Here is a 19,162-nt window from a genome sequence, read left to right on the forward strand (position 1 = left end):
GCCAAGAAGCATGTTAAGGTGGTTAAGAGCATGGGTTCTAGCTTGGCTCAAAATCCTGGCCCCATCACTTAGGAGCTGTGGGATCTTGGCCAAGTGCAAAACCTTAATCTTCATTCGTGTCACCTATAAAATGGGTGTAATGATAAACCCCGCCTCTAGGGCTGTTGGGAAGGTAGGAAAGTTACTGTATACAGTATTTAACTTTAGTTTATATATATACAGCTCTCTTAACAGCATATTGTAGTGCCTTATAAGTGCCATTATAATTATTGCCATTATTATTATACGATGTCTTCAATAGTCCTTTTATTTAGTGGTTATACTTTCTTGCTTGAGGGAACTTGAATATTTTTTTAAAGGCTTCTTTCATCCTGACTCCTATTTCCTTTACACAGTCTTTAGTTTCTCATTTGAGAATTCTTCTATCACATATTTTTAATTTTTTTTTCTTTTTTTAGTCACCCACTCCTTGCATTTTTAATAGTGGGGCTGCTTTTCCAACAACTATTTATGTGGAGTCACCAATGCCAGGCGAGGTTATGCTATGCTGAATACTTTATTTATATATTTTATGTAAACATAATTTGCTTTGTAGGCACAATGTAACAAAAGCTCTAAAGCCACAAATACATTAGACAATGTTTCAGTTCACTCCAATCAAGTTTAAATGACAGAGAAGCCTTCACAGTTCCTTTAAGGCAAACTGAGACTTTCTTACACTTCCTTCAGAAAACCAATCACGTGACAGAAAGAAGGTGCTTAAAACGAGAGTGCATTAAATGGCTAATTTTGGCATTATCTTTCTCCTGTTCTTCGCAGCATAACTTGACCTTGATAGTCAAACTCTAGTTTTCTCTTTTCACTCTGTATTCTGAAGAGACAAAAGGGTTTTCTTTAACCAACTGCCATAATTTGTGACGACTATTGATTTTGCTAGTTGAAAAACAGATTTGGGGAAGCATGATTTTCTTTAATGCCTCTCCTCCAGATAGAACAAAGGCCATTTGGATTCTGCACGTAGAGTTCCCACTCCCTTGGCAGAGGACAGCTCTGGTATGGCCAATGGCTCTTTGTTACCCCAGCCCTAGAAAATGCCATTCTGTCCAGCTCACCAGGAATGTCACTTGGGTCGTGGTTCTTCTTAAAACCTCATTGTCAGCTTGGTTATGGGAGAAACATGACCAATAATACAGCATTTAGCAAAAGTGTTGGGGGGAGGTGGGGATAAACCTCCACATTATCTTTCTGAATGGCCCAGAAATGAAATATTGGTGAGCCCTGGGGTACGAACAAAAGATGATGTGAGTGTCTTTTTCTGATACTCTCATCTCTCTGCTCATCAGATGGCAGCACCCTTTCTTGTCTTCATATTTTACAAGTACATTCACAATGAGGAGAAACTCCCGTCAGATAAATATTTGGCATAAATAAGTCATCATCACAAGCTCAGGGTAGGAAAAAAGAACATGATTAATGAGGTGACATTTGTTACAAAAGGACTTTGGAAATAGAAAGGTAATTGCTGGAATGCATTCATTCCCATTGTTTGGGGAAAGAGTTGGGTCTACCCTAAGGCTCACTGGTGGAGAGATGGGGCAATCAGGGAGCCCTCCAAGGTCTTTTAGAAGGCAAAGTGACTTGGGGTGCTAATCATGCGGGCTCCTTGTGTCTCCAGCTTGGTTTGTGAGTGAAGGAGTCACTCTTTGAGCCATAAGGAGTGGGAGGAGGGAATGAGGAGTGCTCTTGTGGAGACATCGAGCATCTCCTTCATCCTCCACGGGAACTGTTCGCCTCAAGACATGTCAAGTATTGGTGGGGCAGGTGTGGGGTTTCTTAAGAGTTTAGGAGCTGGAAAATTCGACAAGGGTATACAATCAAGTAGTTTGGTCCCTGATTTCCAAAAAGCAGGGGCTTGCAAAGAGTCTGCACCATAATTTTATATTTTAGAGGAGAGGAACTGCACATTTGGCATCAGATACTGAACATCAACCGGTTTGTATCGCTAGAGTTTGTTACATGTCAGAACATGCTTTGGCAAGAAAAGAGATACTCATTGAATATTTTTCCCAAATATGGTCTACAGGGGAGGTCTTCCTTGGGGGATCCTTGGTAAAGGTAGCTGCTCACTACCTGGAAATGAAAAGAGCAAAATCAGTAATGCCCATGGCACGTGTGCAAACGTAGGCAAATCTCAGTAATGACTTCTGAAATAGTCCTACACATGTGGAGTTTTCTTAAAATTAAAAGAAAATATATATGGTGGGGAAAGATTTTGCTCATGAGACCTGATTTCAGAGGAGAAATCTCTGTGGCTGATCCTCAAACTCATGCTATTGACCCATCTTCTATCCTGAGAAATCCATATCTACTTTCCGGTATTGATGATTAAGAACCAGGCGAAGGGATCAAGCATTGGAGGCTGCGAGGAGAGTGGTTTAACCTTTTGACCATTAAAAAACTAAATGAATGTAAGGAAGTTGCCTCTTAAATGGGGAGAAGGAAAGTACGATTTGGAGAGATCCTACACATATGGGTTCATAAAAGCACCTCCTGGCCTACCCTCGTTCTGCCAGCCACATTGGCAAGTGCTCTTATCAGAATCATGGGTGGCTGGCAGCAAAAAGTGTCATTGGCCCGAAGAATTCTACAATCTGGACAGTGCTTTTATGATAACACCTTTCAATCCACACTTGTCTTTGCCCATGACTGGTCTCGTAGGCATTGGGCCTGTGGGCTTGTATTAATTTGCAAGGCTGTTCTAGAACTGCTCAAGAAGGACCCAAAGATGGATAGTTTTGAAGTAGGAGAGAGGGGAGAGTGTAATACACAGATGGGGGAGGGACATAATACTGCATGGAATGGGATTGGCACTTAATGTCAAAAACAACAGTGATCAACAGCTTTTTAGCTCAGCTGACTGCAGACAAACACAACACACAGTGGACTACAGCATTTGTTCACTGGGGCACAGAAGAGCTTTCTCAACCGGCTCCTCTTGTTCCAAACCATCCTTCACATTTTCCTGTCTGGGTCCTGGGTTACTGGATAAAGGGCATCCGCTCCTTGTTCTCGCTGTCACCCTCGTGGTCCTCCTCCTCTTCTCCCGCCTCACTGGTCTCTGTGCTGTCATTGGCCATCTACAATTCAACAGAGGATGTGTTAGAGGGTCTGCAGTCTGTCTCTTACCTTCTTCAAGTATCTGAGGACGCCCCTTGGGAAGGACTTCTTTGAGAGCTCAGAGTTAGGGTTGCTTTCTTCCTCAGGAAGGCAGTGTGCTGCTAGCCATCTTCTGTTGGGTGTCCCTTAGGACACTGAGATAAGGCTTTGAATGCAAACATTTGGAGTTTGGGAGATGATTCCAGGAAGCACAGGTGGGGAGGGAGGAGATGGGACAGAAAAGGCAAGGTAGTCAGGACGGGGATGTGTTAATAAGTAGGCTCCTACTGTGGGCACCTGGGGCTCAGTCCTGCTGGGGACCACTGGGAGCCAATGAGGGACACACCTCACAGTTGCCCTACATGAGGGAGAAGAAGCCAGGGAATGGCTAAGGTGGGTCATCTCCCTATCATCTCTGGCCAGTTCTGGACATGCTGGCCCAACATGCTCCTGCCACTAGAGGTTCTCAGGCAGAGGGGTCAGCACTGGGGGAACATGGGTGGGCCGAGAGAGCATACCCTGCACAGACTGGCCAGGGTTTAAGTCCTGGTGCTGTCAGTTACTAAGTCAGAAAAACAATGCTAACAAATGCATGTTTGTCTACTTTGCGGTCTACACTCTTCCCTTGGAAGTTGTTTCTGTGAAGATGTGGAGTTTGGTTCTACCCAAAGCCTCATAAAAGCCCTCCTTAGATTCAGGAGCAAGGCTCTTGGCATATGCCAAAGCAGGCTCTGAGCTCTTACACTCAAAGGTGGGTTTTTCATCTCCTGCTCTGATGAAAATCCCCTGTGGTCAAACAGGCCTTCCTAAATCGCAAGGGTCCCAGTAGGACCTCACGTGTTATGGATACAGACAGGAAGCTGATGTCAACTATCCTGCTTAAAAGCAACACACTGTCCAGGATGGCTCTAGATCTCTTCTACAGACAGGGCAAAATAGAGCTGGTTGTATGTTTTAAGAACAACACAGGTGCACAGAAGACCCGTGACCCAGCCCCCTTCACCTTAGCCTCACCCCCTAATCTGCCTTCAGACATTTGCCGGCACAGTCCTGGAACTTAGTAAGCACTCGCTGAACAATGTCCCTATTGTTATAAGTCACTTGCACTTTGTAAATGCCTCCTCATGAAGCCATCCTTCATTGAGTGAAATGACCATCACTCCCAAACCACCTAATGGTTACAAAAGCCAAGGAAACACTTAAAAAAAAAAAAAACCCACACGTGGTAAAACATGCAAAGATTTAAAGATTTTAGTTCTTTCTCTTTTACAAACGTCTGATGCAGAGTTGAGACTAGACAGGTGAGAAAGCAAACAAAAGACTCTTCCTAAATATGTTCTTGGTTAAGCCTTCCCTAGGATTTAGTATGAATTCCTGTGTATCATTCTACCTGACTTGTGAGAATTTACCAATCTCCAGTTTACAGCCAGGAGTACTGAAGATGGAGTAGCAGAATGACTGCCCAGGGTCACCCACAGGAGCTCAGAGCCGGGCTTCAGGTGGAGGAGGTCTGAGGGCGCTGTGTGTGTAGACCACCCACCACATTGCCCCCTGTCCTGGACCAGTGGCCACTGCAAGGGGGCTGGGTGTGAGCGTGACATGCTTCATGCCTGGTGGGTTCCATGGGTTTAAGGGTATCATCCTGATGAAAGGAGACGAAAATCAATGCAATCATCAGGAGGCATCTCGGAGGCAGGTGGCATCCTCCTCCGAGTACTGAGTGTGAGTTTATTAGATTTTACCAGGAATTCCTCCCACTTGTGGCAGCCAAGAGACGGCCCTTGTAACCGACACAGGTCGATTATCCGCTCCTTTCCTGACTGCCCTCTGATTGCTCCTCAAATGCTCTCATGGGCACCTTCCTTGCCCTTTCAGCGTGCGTCCCAGCTTTGTGACTAATGGCTCATTTGCAGGATCAGTTGATTAGGCTGGTCGAGAACTGCAGGCTTTCCCTCTACCTGCCCCGTACCTGCCCCGGCAGGCCCTCTTCTGCTGAACTGAACGGATCCCTCGGCTTTTGACTCACCAGTGGAGTCGGGGTCTTCTCCACATCCAGAATTAATTTGCCGATGTTCCCCCGGTCATGGATCCGCTGCATGGCCTCCTTCACCTGAGAGGAGAAAAGCAGAAGCGCTGGGTGGGGGAGAAGCGCCCAGGTGGAGGAGCGACGCCACTCGCCGCCCACCTGGGGGGCTGTGGCTCAAGGTTAGCCGCCAAGCTGCGCTGGAGGGGGGCCAGGGTGCGAAGACATTCCGGTTGTGTCACTCAAGCACGCTGAGCTTGTGCAAGCAGCTCAGTCTTCTGGGTCTAAGAAATGAAACTGGTAGTTCCTGAAATAAGACGAAATTTTCTTAAAAATAAAGGTGGGGGGGCACCCCGGGTGGCTCAGAGGTTGAGCGACTGCCTTTGGCTCAGGATGTGATCCTGAAGACCCAGGATCGAGTCCCGCGTCGGGCTCCCTGCATGGAGCCTGCTTCTCCCTCTGCCTGTGTCTTGGCCTCTCTTTCTCTGTTGTCTCATGAATAAATAAATAAAATCTTAAAAAAAAAAAAAAAGGCGGGGGGTGGTGGAGAGGAGAGGACTGTGTAGTTCTAAGAGACAGAGGACACATCAGCCAGAGTAAATTTTGACCAGCAATATCATTTTTTTTCAAAGTCACTTGTGATCCTGCTTACCAAAATGTTATATAACTCTGATTCATAGTTTTAACTAAAATAACCCATTGCCTAGGCTAAACCATATTCAGGAAAATTCCCTTCAGTTAGTCCTGGTTATTGGGTGGAAATTTTGTTTCCACCAAAGTAGAGATTTTTCCAGAATTAGTAGTCTACCCAGAGAAGAAGGCCTAGATTCCTTTTCATATGATAGGGGCCTGTCAGACCAAGCCCCTCTAAAAAAAGGGCAACGTGTGCCCTCATCTGATTGATGCTTTAGCCTTTCACTCCGTGGCTGTGAGGAAAATGGACTTGGAGGGGGCGCTGTGCGGGTAAAATGAGATAAGGAAAGGGCCACACTACCCAGTGCTGGGCATGAATAGGTCCTCCACATCTCTTACTGCAACTTTTTTCTTTTAAAGATTTTATTTATGCATTCATGGGAGACACAGAGAGGCAGAGACACAGGCAGAGGGAGAAGCAGGCTCCCTACTGGGAGCCCGATGTGGGACTCGATCCCAGGACCCCAGGATCACACTCAACCACTGAAGCACCCAAGTGTCTCTCTCTTAGTGAAATCTAAATGGAAATACAGCATCTCTTGATTAAAAAACAAAACAAAATAAAACAAAAACAAAACAAAGCTACAAGAGATCTAGCCTAAATATTTTTCCTACAGTCTCAGATTTTTAAATATTTTTGTTCACTCATTCAGTCCACAAAGTATTCACTAAATGTCCTCATAGGCTAGATGCCATGTTTTGTTTTTTGTTTTTAATTTTTTGCTATGATGTCTGTCTTTGAGGAACTCAAACTGGGGCTGATGGAGTAGTGTTTGCTTAAAACCCCAAAGCTGTCTTCTCATTTGGATAACAACTTGACAGAGCCATTTAAATGTGCATACTCTAATTGCTTTTCTGGGACTTATCCTAAAGACATAATTCAAATTGTTGGGAAAAAAAAAAACTTAATCACACAAAAGACACTCAATCACAGCATTGCTTTTAATGGCAAAACACCGAAGCAACTTATATATCACAGAATAAGGGAATGGTTAAGTAAACCATGGCTCTTACATTTATCTATGAAATGGAAATATTTTGTTGCTATTAAGCTGCTAATTATAAAGAATGTACAGCAGGATTAAAAGCCTTTATAATATTGCTAACTGAAAATTGAGATGCATATTTTTATTTATATCCCCGTAAAAACATGGACATACTAAAATAACTAGAAAGGGATTTGAATATATATGATAAAGCATTAGGCAGGGGAAATAAGTGCCTTTTAACTCCAAACATTGCTATTTGGTAACATGTTATCAAATTCAAATCAGTACTTAATATAAGTTAAGTGCATATTTAAATATAGTCTTTGGAAAACCTAGCATTGGTTGGAATCAGCCTTTTTTATAGACTGAACCGTCATATGATTGTTAAATTTCCTGGCCCTAATACATATGCCAATAGATTTATTTCTGCGGTGAACATTGCTTTTCAAAATGCTGTCATGTCTGGTCATAGCCAGAATTTATTTACTGAGAAATTTAAGATATGGCAGACAGCTTCCACAGTGGCGCCCAACCATCCTCTCCTCCTGACACTTACCCTCCCGTGTAATCTCCCTCCCTTGAGTGTGGGCTGGACCTCCTGACTTGCTTCTGACCAGTAGAATATAACAAAAGTGATGGGATGTCACCTCTAAGATCAGGTTATAAAAGACTGATTTCTGCCTGTTAGTCTCTTTCTCTGACTCTTCCTGCCTTCTTCCTCTGATGATAAAAGCTGCATGTTGTGAGCTGCCCTGTGGAGAGGCCCACATGGCAAGGAACTAAGAAAGACCTCCAGCCACCAGCCAGTGAGGAGCCATTACCCTTAATCCAAAAGCCCACGAGGAACTAGATTCTGTCAACAACCAATGGGAGAGCTCAGAAGCAGACCCTTCCCCAGTGAAGCCCAGAAATGAGACCTTATCCCTAGCTGACACCTTGATTGAAGCCTTGGGAAATCCTAAACCAAAGGACCCAGCGAGCCCATGCCCAGATTCCTCACCCACATAAAATGAGATCACAAATATTATTTTTGGCCACCAGGTTTTGGGGATAATTTGTTATGCAGCAAGAGATAACTAACCTTCTTATCTTTCATACACAATTCTTACCCTGCGAGACCTATATTATACCCATTTTACAGGTAAGTACCTTGATGCTCAAAGATATAAGCAAATTGTCCAAAGATGATAATGGCTATCGGTGACAGAATTGTGATTCAAACGCAGGTTTGTGAAGACTTCAAAACTGATGTTTTTTCCAAGTTCCACGCAGACTGTGTTTCATTTAATTCTCAAAGGCAGAGGAAGGTGGTAGGTAAAGTCTCACATAATGACTTCCCAGAATTCAGTTGTTTATTACCCTGGCAAGTCATTAAGCACCTGGAAACTCCTTGGAGATCCAGAACAATTTTTGTGCTGCATCTCCAACTAGACAGAGCCCAGGGAAACTGAAAAGCTGTTTTCCTACCAGTTAAAGCTTATTGTGATGTTACAAAAAAGCCCCCTGAAGGGCTGACTCTAATCTGCATATTTTGGGGACATTTCTTCTTTGAAATGAACTGACTCCTTGAAGTCCTTTGCGGGGGGGTAGAGAAAAAGGTAGGAGTCTTTCCAAGAGGTGACTGAAGTAGTCTGATCCCCAGTCATGCTGTCTTAGTTTATATCCTCTTAGGCTGCTCTTGGAGACGTGCAAGAGACCTTTTGAGGACAGCTTAGAAAGAAAGAAATGACCAGTTGTTGATCAATTCTTTATCAGGTACAGTATGAAGCGTTTTACATACATCCCTTCTTTTTATCTGCACAACCTAGCTTCATAGACGAGAGACCTAAAAGGTGAGAAATCTAAGGAATCTGTCCCAGGTCACCATCTGAAAAGGTGGTGGTTCGAACCACCTGGGAACGGAGAGAGCGGGTTCCCCTTGCCCAGAGTCTGGACAAAATCCAGGACAGGGCTCTGCTGTCCGCACTCCAGAACTGCCCTCCAGGAAATGCAGGGCAAGGTCAAGAGACTTTGCTCCTAAATTACCAGTTTATAAACTGAAGGACCTCAGTAGGTGACAGTGACCAAAAGGTGGTGGCAACAACCTCCAGAAAGCTACTGGTTGTCTCTTTGGCTAGCAGTTGTCGATACAGTACGCTTCTGCTTAAAACTCTCTCCCTTAGGACTCAGGGAAAGCTTGGTAGACCTGCATTGCCTCACACAGTAGCCACAAGTCACATGTGGCACCACTGGGCACTAGAAACGAGGCCAGCACAGACTTCAGCGCACTGTTGGTGTAAACCACCTGGCCGACTTCAAAGACTTAAGACAGAACAGACACTGTGACATCGATCACATGTTGCAACGATCGTGGGTTAAATATTCTGGGCTAAGTAAGACATACTACTAAAGCTAGTTTTGCTCACTTTTTTTCTTTTCTGAATGTGGCTACTACCAAACTGAAAGCTTCACGTGTGGCTTGCGTTGTACTTCTGCTGGACAGCCCTGGACTTGATCTTCAGGAGCTGCTGCCTGTTGCTCTTTCTGGCTTCTCTCTTTTCCTCTTACACCGCCCTCACTCCTGCTGCTGGAGATTTATCTGAAGTTCACTGGGTTTCTCATCTTTGTGCCTCTGTATGGATTGGGCTCCTTCCTGGAGTCCTGGAGCTAACTCACATCTGTCCTGTGGCTGGTTTAGATGTGAACCCTTCTAAAGCTGCTCTGCACCCCCGCCCCTGCCCCTTGAAATTGGGGCCGAGTCTCCTTTGAGCTCCCTTCACAACCTGGGCCAGCTAGTAATGTCACCCTTGCCCTCGGCTTAGAACTTGGCCCCTCTTCTCTACAGTACAATTCTCTAGACCAGTGCCGTGCAGCAGAAATAGGAAATGAGCTATAGAAGTACTAAAATTTCTCTAGTTACTCACACTAACAAATGTGAAAAGAAACTGGTGAAATTACTTTTAATAATGTTTTTTCTTTAACCAAATCTATCCAAAATATTATCACTTAAGTATATGCCCCATGTAATAACGTCTTAATGAGTATCTTATATTCCTTTTTTCCCCCTTTTGTACTACGTGTTTGGAATCCAGGGTGTATTTTACATTTACAACATGTTTCAACTTTGGAGAGCGCAGCTTCAGATGGTGGGACAGGGCAAAGGGACCCCAGGGCACAGGAGTATTTAGCATATGATAGCCTCCAGAATGAATGAATGAATGAATGAATGAGCAAGCGGGTATGTGGAGAGAGTGAGATGCCACATAGCTGAGCCACACAGGAGGTTTCTGTTTCATCTAACCCATATGCCTCTTGGTGGCCTCCTCAGTGCTGCCTGCCTGGGTGGCCCAATGGATTCTGTTTGTAATCAGGGCCATGGTCCCTTCACATCCAGTTTGAGATGCCACTGCCAGCTGTGCGGCTGGCCAGATCTGGTGGTAGCAGCTGGATTTTCCAGGGTGAAGGATTCTGGGCATACTCAGACTGTCCCAGCCAGAGGTGGTATCCCATCCAGACAGTGGGAGGAAATTTGAGTCATCTCATTAAAACATCTCAAGATGCCAAGATCCTGCACACAGAGGCTACGTGAGCTTTTCCTTGGTACCATCCCAAGTGAATGGCACAGGAGGCAGTGAGATCATCACTGAGTCCTAGGCTCTGCTTTAACTCAGCAATGTCATTCCAGCAAGTTACATCATCTCTACTCTTCACCTTCTTAATATATTAAATGATATTAGCTATTCTATCCATTTATTCATGCACTCATTCAACAGTGCCAAAGCCCTACTTGGGAGCTGTGTATAAAGTAATGGATGAAACAGATATGCTTTCTCTGTGCCGAGGTACTCAATGCAGAGGTCTACAGTGCCTTTGTTTGCTTATTAGATAGGCTAGTCATAATAAAAAGAATCTCACTACTAAAAAATGTGTTCTTGATTTGTTTAGTTAGCCCCCACAGATTGCAGCCCATCAGAGCTGATCCTTTACCATGGGTTCATGCTCCAGCAAAGTCCACTGGCATTCAAAGTGGTATTCAAGCATGACCTATGGGGGAAATGTAATTGATTCAGACCATGTTTGCAGAGGAACAGTAGTTAACGGTCAGTCTTATTTCTGTCTGCAGTAGAACTAGGAGTTGCGGCTTCTGGAAGCCTAGGAAGATAACAGTGAGTAAACACCTACAAGATTCCCTGCTGTCATGAAGTTCATGGTCTTATGGGAGACATATGTAATCAAAGAATGATTCGAATAAATGTAAGATTGCTACTTGATAATTCTAAAACGGTGTTAAAAGAAGGTGGGTAGGGAATTTGATCTGGTTGGGAAGATCAGGGTGGGCGTCCCTGAAGAAATGGTAATTGAGCTGGGATTTAAAGGATGAGTAGGAAGTAACTAAGACAAAAAAGGAGACGGACCATTCCAAGTGGAAGGAGCAGAATGTGAAAAGAGAGACTGAAAAGAAACCAGTGGGCATGAGGATGAAGAGCAAATGTGAATATAGGGCAAGGTGCTGGCAAGTTTGGTTAGGGCCTTTGGTATTATATTTCAAAGAGTTTCCAAGGATGCGGTGGCCACACTGACCATACAAATCTAGAATATCTCTCTACCTCCAGTTACTCACTGAGTAGTCAGTTTTTCACACTTGAGTAATGAGAGTTAACAATGCTCAATCTTTGTTGGGATCTCATTTAATGTTTCACGGTATTCAATTTCCTTTTGAATGGTGTGAAAGACAAAAAGTCATTAGGGTATAAATGATACCACTTAATAATCAAAGCATTTGGCTTGTGCTATGAATAATAATAAGCCTAGCCACCTAAAATAGGAAAAAAATTAAGATGGGTTATTCCATGGATCACTGTGCCTATTAGGTGATAAATTAAAAGGTTTGAAAAGGAAGGAATGAGTAATACTATAATTAAGTAGCACATCTACCAATGTCATCTATGGAAGATTACTCACATTAACAACAGCCATCTTTGGGATGGCTTAAAATACAAAGTGGGTGTTGAAAAGTAACACATTCGTTGCAAGTGGACTTGGAATCCGGAATTTCTGTGTTCTATCAAGTAGTTCCAGGAGTCTAAAGTGAGTGAGCTCCCAGATTTTGACCTAGATGAAAAAGTGACCAAAAAAGTAAAATGTCAGGGACCATGGATTAACCTACTTGGGAAAACAGAAGATTCAAACAGGCAACTGCTTTTGGGGGGCTAGTTGCACATGGGGTCGTTGCAATAATGCAGAGTCTGGACTAGGGTGGACTAAGGACGCACTCATTCTCAGGGTCATGCAGGGGCTGGGTTGGCACCTGAGAGGAAGCCTCTCTTACCTTTTAATCCTTGTCACCTGCCTGGCCCCATCCTAGTTCTACTCCTCAAGGATGGCTGTTATTTTCTTTAAGAAGGGAAACATTAAGTAGCTTTTAGAAGCATCTGTTTGGCCAGTAGACAGAAAATGGAAGTGCTCCAAAAGGATTTTTCAAGAGGCCATTAGTAGGGAACACTTGTTTAAAAGAGGTAAGGAACATTCTGAGTAGGAGGGAGAAGGAAGGGAGAAAACAAGATGGTGGAATCTGGCTGGACTAACTGGTCCTTCGTCCTTCATGGGGACGTGGACGACACTGACTCTTTTGACCAAATATATATTGTGGTCACGAGGGGTTCAATGAATTAAACCAAAAGCCAGGATATTCTGCAGAAATCTGCAATTAATAATTGAGCCAAACTATATATTTTTATCCATATTGTATTTTGAACTAAAGCAAAAGAGGAAAACAATCTTATGAATTCTCTCCACTGTTTTATCTCATTCAACCGTGCTTCCCACTGTTGGATTTGGATGGTTGGATAGAATTGAAGTGGACACTCAGTGGACTCTTATTCCAACATGAGAGTGAGGTTTCTGGGGAGGAAAAAGGTGCAGAAGATGATTCCTGCTCCCTGCAAAAAAATATCTGTTGTACAGTCCGTAAGAGGGACATTTGAAATGTGACAGGGCACAAAAGAGGAAGCAGTTGGGGTTAGGACAAGGATGAAAACCAAGGAAGTAGCTCTTAGTCTGAGACTCATAGGTTGAGTAGAATAGCCAATAGAAGGACACTCAGCCAATAGAAGGACATACACCTAATCCATAGGAGTATTGCTCAACTCAGAGAATGAGTCACTGATGGCCACAAGCAGGTGGAGGGTGACTCTCATATCACTACGCTGCTAGGTCCAGAGGTCCATACATTGTGTTAGGAGAAGGCAAGAGTGCCAAGGAAAGAGCTGCATCTAAAAATCAGGTAAATGTAGAGCACAAGAGGGCAGAGGCAGCACCTCCATGGGGTGGAGGTGGGCGTTGTTCGTCATCATCACAGCAGCTGACATAGGACGAACACTCAGCAGGTGCTGTCACCGAGCAAAGCACCTTATAGACATGACCTCATTTCATTGCATCAACCCGGTGAGGTAAGCGGGGGGTTTGTCGGACTGTCAGTCAGAAGTACATAAAAAATTCTCCCGTTTCTTCTGGAGTCCCCATTGCTCTTGGAGGACAGCTGAGATGAAACTGAGGTTTAGTGAGGAGAAGCGGCTTGCCCAAGGTGAAACAGTGGAATACGGAAGAGCCGGGCTTCCAACTGAACCCGGTGTAACTCCAGGGCTTAACGCACAGTTGCAAGGTATGCAAGCGTGGGATGCTGCAGGAAACAGGAGGGAAGGCTCTGGGGCCCGGGGCCCTGCACTGTAGGACCAGTAATGTGTTACTTCCTCTGTACTTTGGTATACGCCTTACTGGTTTCTTGGTTATGACACTTTCCCTTCCCTCTTGAAGAGTTTCTCAACTGAGGTACTATTGACATTCTGCGCCAGAGAATTCTCAGTTGGGAGGGGCTGTCCTGTGCATTACAAGGTGTTCAGCAGCATCTCTGGCCTGTACTCATTCAATGCCAGTAGCACTTCCAAGTTTGACACGTAAAAATATTTCTAGCTATTGCCAAGTGTCCCCTGGAGGGCAAAATCGCCTCCAGTTGAGACCTGTACTATTATGGGAGCATATTCCTCATTATCCCCTCTCCACCCCTCCCACTGGTCTGTGGGCTCAAGGGCAGGCAGTTGCCACACCTCAGTACTCACATGTCACCTTGGACAGGGACTTGCCCACAGGATCCTGGGTTCTGCTCTATTCCTAGGACTAGGAAGAGTGTGTAGTACACAGCAGGTGCTCAATAACAGAAGAACACAAGATGGCCTATGATCTCAAAATGCTCATTGGTTATATTAGGTTCTCTCAAAGTGTGGACTGAAGGCTGCCTGCATCAGAATCACAAAGCATGGCTTTTAAAGTGGTGTTTTGGCCTCGCCCTACACCTGTTTGTGGAGCCTGTGGAGACACTTCACTTTAGGTGATTCAGGGCTCTTAAGTTTCAGACCCTTGAACTTAACTGGTTCTTCATTTAACAAATATTGACTGCCGACTATAAATCAGGCACTGTGCTTGGCTAACTTATGGCAAGGAACAGGAAAGACAAGCCCCCTGCTCGGCTAAGATCGCTCTTAGAGAATGAACTTCTATTCCCTTTTCTCATATCTGGGTAGAGCCTAGTTTAACACTTGGCTTATATATCATTGCATGTTAGAAAGTGGCAGAGGGCCACAGCTGCAGCCCCTCCCACTCGGGGCTATAGGGGAAGTAATCAGATGTCAGCTTTGGTTCTGCACCCTTGTGTAGACCTCAAACAACCTGATTTCTGCTCAGTGCATCAAGAAACCTTCAGGATATTGTCTTATGATTAATTATACCCATTCACTGGCTCTGTGTGGCCCCTTAAAGGACCCAGCAGCTGAGTTTCATGCACTCATGGTTGGACGGGACGATCACTGTGGTGGTGGGGTCATAGGATGTGTGTGCATCAGTTAGAATTGGTGAGTTATTGAGCAATTCACAACCTGTGGTACAATGCGCCAGATCTTACTGTGACATGAGCAAAAAAATCAGAAGCAGAGTTGCATGCTGGAAATGCAGTGGGAAGGCTTGTTTCATTTTGAGGAAGGAAAGTAGGATCTAGTGTAACCCAATGGCTAGTAGAGACGTACATCCTTGAATTAAGAAATGCAAAACAGTGCTCTGCAAGGTGAAAAAAAATGTCCAGAAATAAAAATTGTATTTAGCTATAACTACAACCAAGTAAATAATTGTCTGCATATAGACAGGAATCCGGTAGTAATAACTTGAATAATCATACCCAGTGTACTGCTAAACCATTCTTTTCATTAAAAAAATTATGAACACGTGGTAAAGTTTGGGTAATAGTTTTGTAGGGCTGCAGAAACAAAATGCATCAAACTGGGTGACTTAATAGCAATTTCTCACACGGTTCTGGAGGTTAGAAGTTCAAAATCAAGGTTTGATTGGTTCTCAGCTGCCGTAATTTAGAGGAGACATGTCCCTTTATCCATCATTTAATTACCAGTGATAAACAACAATTCCTATAGCAGAGGCAGAATAAACTATTTATTTTTTCCTTATGTTTACTGGTAGCAACAGCTTTTCGAGAGAAGCAAAATGAAAGAAGGAGAATAAATCCGTATGAGTAAAACATCCACTACTTTAATAGTTAATATTCCTTATTTGATATTTAAAGGCAAAAAAACTAGAGAAAGATATTCATTGGGAATAGAATAGTTATGAGAGTTATGAGAATTGCAGGATATCTCTGTATCTTACTGACATGACAAGGAGAGTAGGTAATTGTATATTCAGTGTGATCACATGTATATAAAATACATATTAATGTAAATAATAATAGGTTGTATCAACCTAACAACCCTGGCGACATCTGAGTGGTAAGGACATGGCTAGTTTTCATTCCCCTCAGTATCTGTGTTTTAAATTTTTATTCATTCATTCATTCATTCATTCACTCATTGATTCCACTTCATTGAAGTATAACTGACATGTAAAAAGCTGTATATAATTGATGATTACAGCTTGATGAGATTGGGGATAAGTGTACACCTGCGAAACCATCACCACCATCAAAGCCATAAACATACCCATATCCATCACCTCCCAAAGCTTCCTCCTGTTCTCTTCATTATAATTATGTTTTAGTCATATTTTATGAGAAGAGCACTTAATGTAAGATCTACCCTCTTAGCAAATGTTAAGTGTACAATACATACAGTGTTGTTAGCTGTCGGCACTATGCTATATAGATCTCCCGCACGTATTTATCTTGTATAACTGAAATTTGACTTTGCTTTTGACTACTGCCTCTGCAGTCCTCCCTCCGCCAGCCCCTGGCAACCACTGTTCTATTCTCTGCTTCTGTGAGACTAGTTTAGATTCCACATATAAGTGAGATATTTTTTTCTGTGTTTGTAAAAATGTCCACAATGAGCCTGTGTTCATTTTTGTTAAAAAAATTCATTGTGTTCATTGTAGAGTATAAGCGATGGTGAATATACTCTCTAGGTCCATCTGTGTTGTTGCAAATGGCAAGATTTCATTTTTTTTATGGCTGAGTTATATGTGTATGTATATATATGCCACATCCTCTTAATTCATCCGTTACGGATGGACACAGTTTGCTTCCATATCTTGGCTATTGAAAATAGCGTTGAAATAAACTTAGGGTGCACATATCTTTTTGAATTAGTGTTTTTATTTTCTTAGAGTAAATACTCTGTAGTGGAATTACTGGATCATATGGTAATTCTATTTTTAATTTTTTTTTTTTTGAGGAACCCACAGGGTATAATGCTAAGTAAACCAGTCAGTCAGGGAAAGAAAAATACCATACGATTTCACTCCTATGTGGAATTTAAGAAACAAAACAAAGAAAGAAAGAAAAAGACAAACCAAAAAGCCAGACTTTTAAATACAGAGAACAAGCTCGTGGCTGCCAGAGGGGTGGTGGGTGGTCGGGTAGGAAAAACAGGTGATGGGGATTAAGAGTAGACTTATCTTGATGAGCACTGAGAAATGTATAGAATTGTGGAATCATTATATTGTACACCTGAAACTAATATAACACTGTATGTTAACTATACTTGAATAAGACAAATAAAAGAAATAATCCCACTTAAAATAAAAGTGATGGTGAGTAAAGCAGCAGCTCCACTTGGATCATCCCAGTAGTGAATGGAGGTTACAGAGCAGCAGCAGAGGGAAGCTTATGGGGGGGGGAGGTGGTGGAAATCTGGAGCCTTTCATGGAGATGTGCAAGTGAATCCAAAGTAAATGAACCAGCAGCCACATGAGAGAACCATGTGCTAGCACAATCAGTGTCTCTTTGAGGATGCCCCATCCATGCTGCCCAAGAGGACACTCATTATTTTCCACCTGACTCTCCCCAGGCCACCAGAATCGAAACTCAACCTTTAACTCCAGAAGGTGCCACCCCTGTGGCAGCTAGTCAGTGGGAGGTCTTTGCTTTCATCTCTTTATGTATGTTGTCTCCCCACCTCAAGCCCCCCATCCTGGAGGGTGATTTTCCCAGCCTCCTATCTGGTCCCAGGCTCCAGTTTTTCCACATTCCAGTCTGCCCTCATTCTGCTGCCAGAGCCATGATTGCTGACGGATACTGTTGTTTGTCTTTCATGCCCCAGATGCTAGGACTGTGCTGTAAATTCAATAATCATTTTGATAATAATCATGATTTTTGATGGCTAATCTTGACCACTTAGCACATGACCTAGGCACATGTTAATAAGCACCAAGTGCTTTTCATGGACTATTCCATTTGCTCCTCATTATAAGTCTGTGAGGGATGTATCATCATTACTCTCATTTTACATCTATAGAAAATGAGGATCAGGGAGGTTAATTAACCTGCCTGAGGTCACAGACACAGTAGCTGGAAGAGCAAGGATTTCTAGCCTAGATTGTTTATGAAATATAGACAAATGAAACTATTATGTCTGGGATTGTCTTAAAACACTCCAGATAAACAGTGGCGTGGGGTGGGGGCAACAGAGAAAACAAAACTGACCAAATGTTAATCATTGTAGAAGCTGGGTTGATGGGTGTGTAGTTGGGAGAGGGCAGTTAGTGTTGTTGCTAATTTTGAATACGTTTGGAATTTGGCAAAAAGCTTATAAATATGAACTTTGAGCATTGCTCCCCTAACAGCAACCACAACAACAACTGGAGCACCCAAATGCTCATCTATTACACCATTATTAGGAACCCAGTATATATTTGATGATGACGTTACAACTGAGGGCTTGGGTTCCTTAGAAATTTGGTGCTAGAGAAGTTCGAGGTGTTGATATTTCCCCATAGAGAAGAATGTACCCTTTCAACCGGATAGCCCAGCTATGAGAAGGTAACAACTTCCAGTACTGACCACATGCCAGGCTGCATTAGGGGGGATGATGCACGTAGCCCCTACCCTCCACGAGCCCAGGGCTGCCGACAGGGGAGGCCACGGGAACACTCAATTCCAGGAGAGTGTGGGAAGAGCAAGAGCTATATTGTGGGAATTAATGAAAAGGCGTTGGAGCCAGGAGATGAAATGACTCAGTTTAGAGAAAAATGGCATTTGTGTTGGGTTTTTAAGGATAGGGAGGCGTCTTCCGGGAAGAGGAAATGCGTGTACTTGAGGCAAGAACAGAGTGCTGGGAGGGAATTTATGACTCATTCAGGGAACTGAGTTTAAGTGAGGGGGACACTGTGTGCTGAGTTTTGATGGTTGGGCTCTCTCATGGGTACAGGGAATGGGGCAGGGAGTGGGAGAGCCTTCACCTGGATGCAATCGGAGGTGTACCCTGGCAGGTGGGGCACTGGACAAGGAGAGATTGGAAACCAGTGAGATCCGGGACTTAGGGATGCTGTGGACATGGAACTGCCAAGATGGCAGTGGGATGTCGAGATATGCTGTTAAATCCCACTTCTCCTTTAAGACCATTTCAGGCTATTTCCAGAAGCCATATAATTCCCCACAGCCTAGAAAGATCCTCTAAAATGTCCTATGTTTTGAAAGATTCTCCATCAAGTGGAGATGAGATCTGAGGTAATCTGATTTATCTTCATCCATTTTAATTAGCTTTGCAAACAGATGACCTTGCTAGCCCTGGGACCTTCCTTATGTCAGAGTCTGTGACGCTGAAGTCTAATTTCTAATTATCTGTGCCCATTTGCTGAGGCTCAGAGGAGTACTGGGGGGGGGGGGGGCTAGCCTCTTCTTTCCTGCCTCTCTCTCTCTCTTGCTTGTCTGTCAGCTTTTTTCCCTTTAAGCACCAAGGAATAGCTATTAGCCTTGAGATGGGGTTGCCATGGCAACGAGACAGCAAACAGACTCAGTGTGGGGGGGAGGAAGTAGGAAGATGAGGGAGTT

General features: G+C 43.6%; 1 protein-coding gene across 1 annotated transcript in view; it reads right to left on the reverse strand.

The window, feature by feature from the left end:
- Positions 1-540: 540 nt before the first annotated feature.
- The window catches only part of VAT1L (vesicle amine transport 1 like), a 146,365-nt gene continuing 127,743 nt past the window's right edge, over positions 541-19,162 (reverse strand). Inside the window, exons 8-9 of the mRNA XM_041770257.1 lie at positions 5,183-5,266; positions 541-3,137 (exon numbers count right to left, since the gene is read on the reverse strand). Of these exons, the coding sequence (XP_041626191.1) occupies positions 3,039-3,137; positions 5,183-5,266 (183 nt within the window). The 3' untranslated portion in view covers positions 541-3,038. The remainder of the gene's footprint in view (positions 3,138-5,182; positions 5,267-19,162) is intronic.

The sequence above is a fragment of the Vulpes lagopus genome, chromosome 10 (assembly GCF_018345385.1).
Source record: "Vulpes lagopus strain Blue_001 chromosome 10, ASM1834538v1, whole genome shotgun sequence".
Classification (NCBI taxonomy): Eukaryota; Metazoa; Chordata; class Mammalia; order Carnivora; family Canidae; genus Vulpes; species Vulpes lagopus.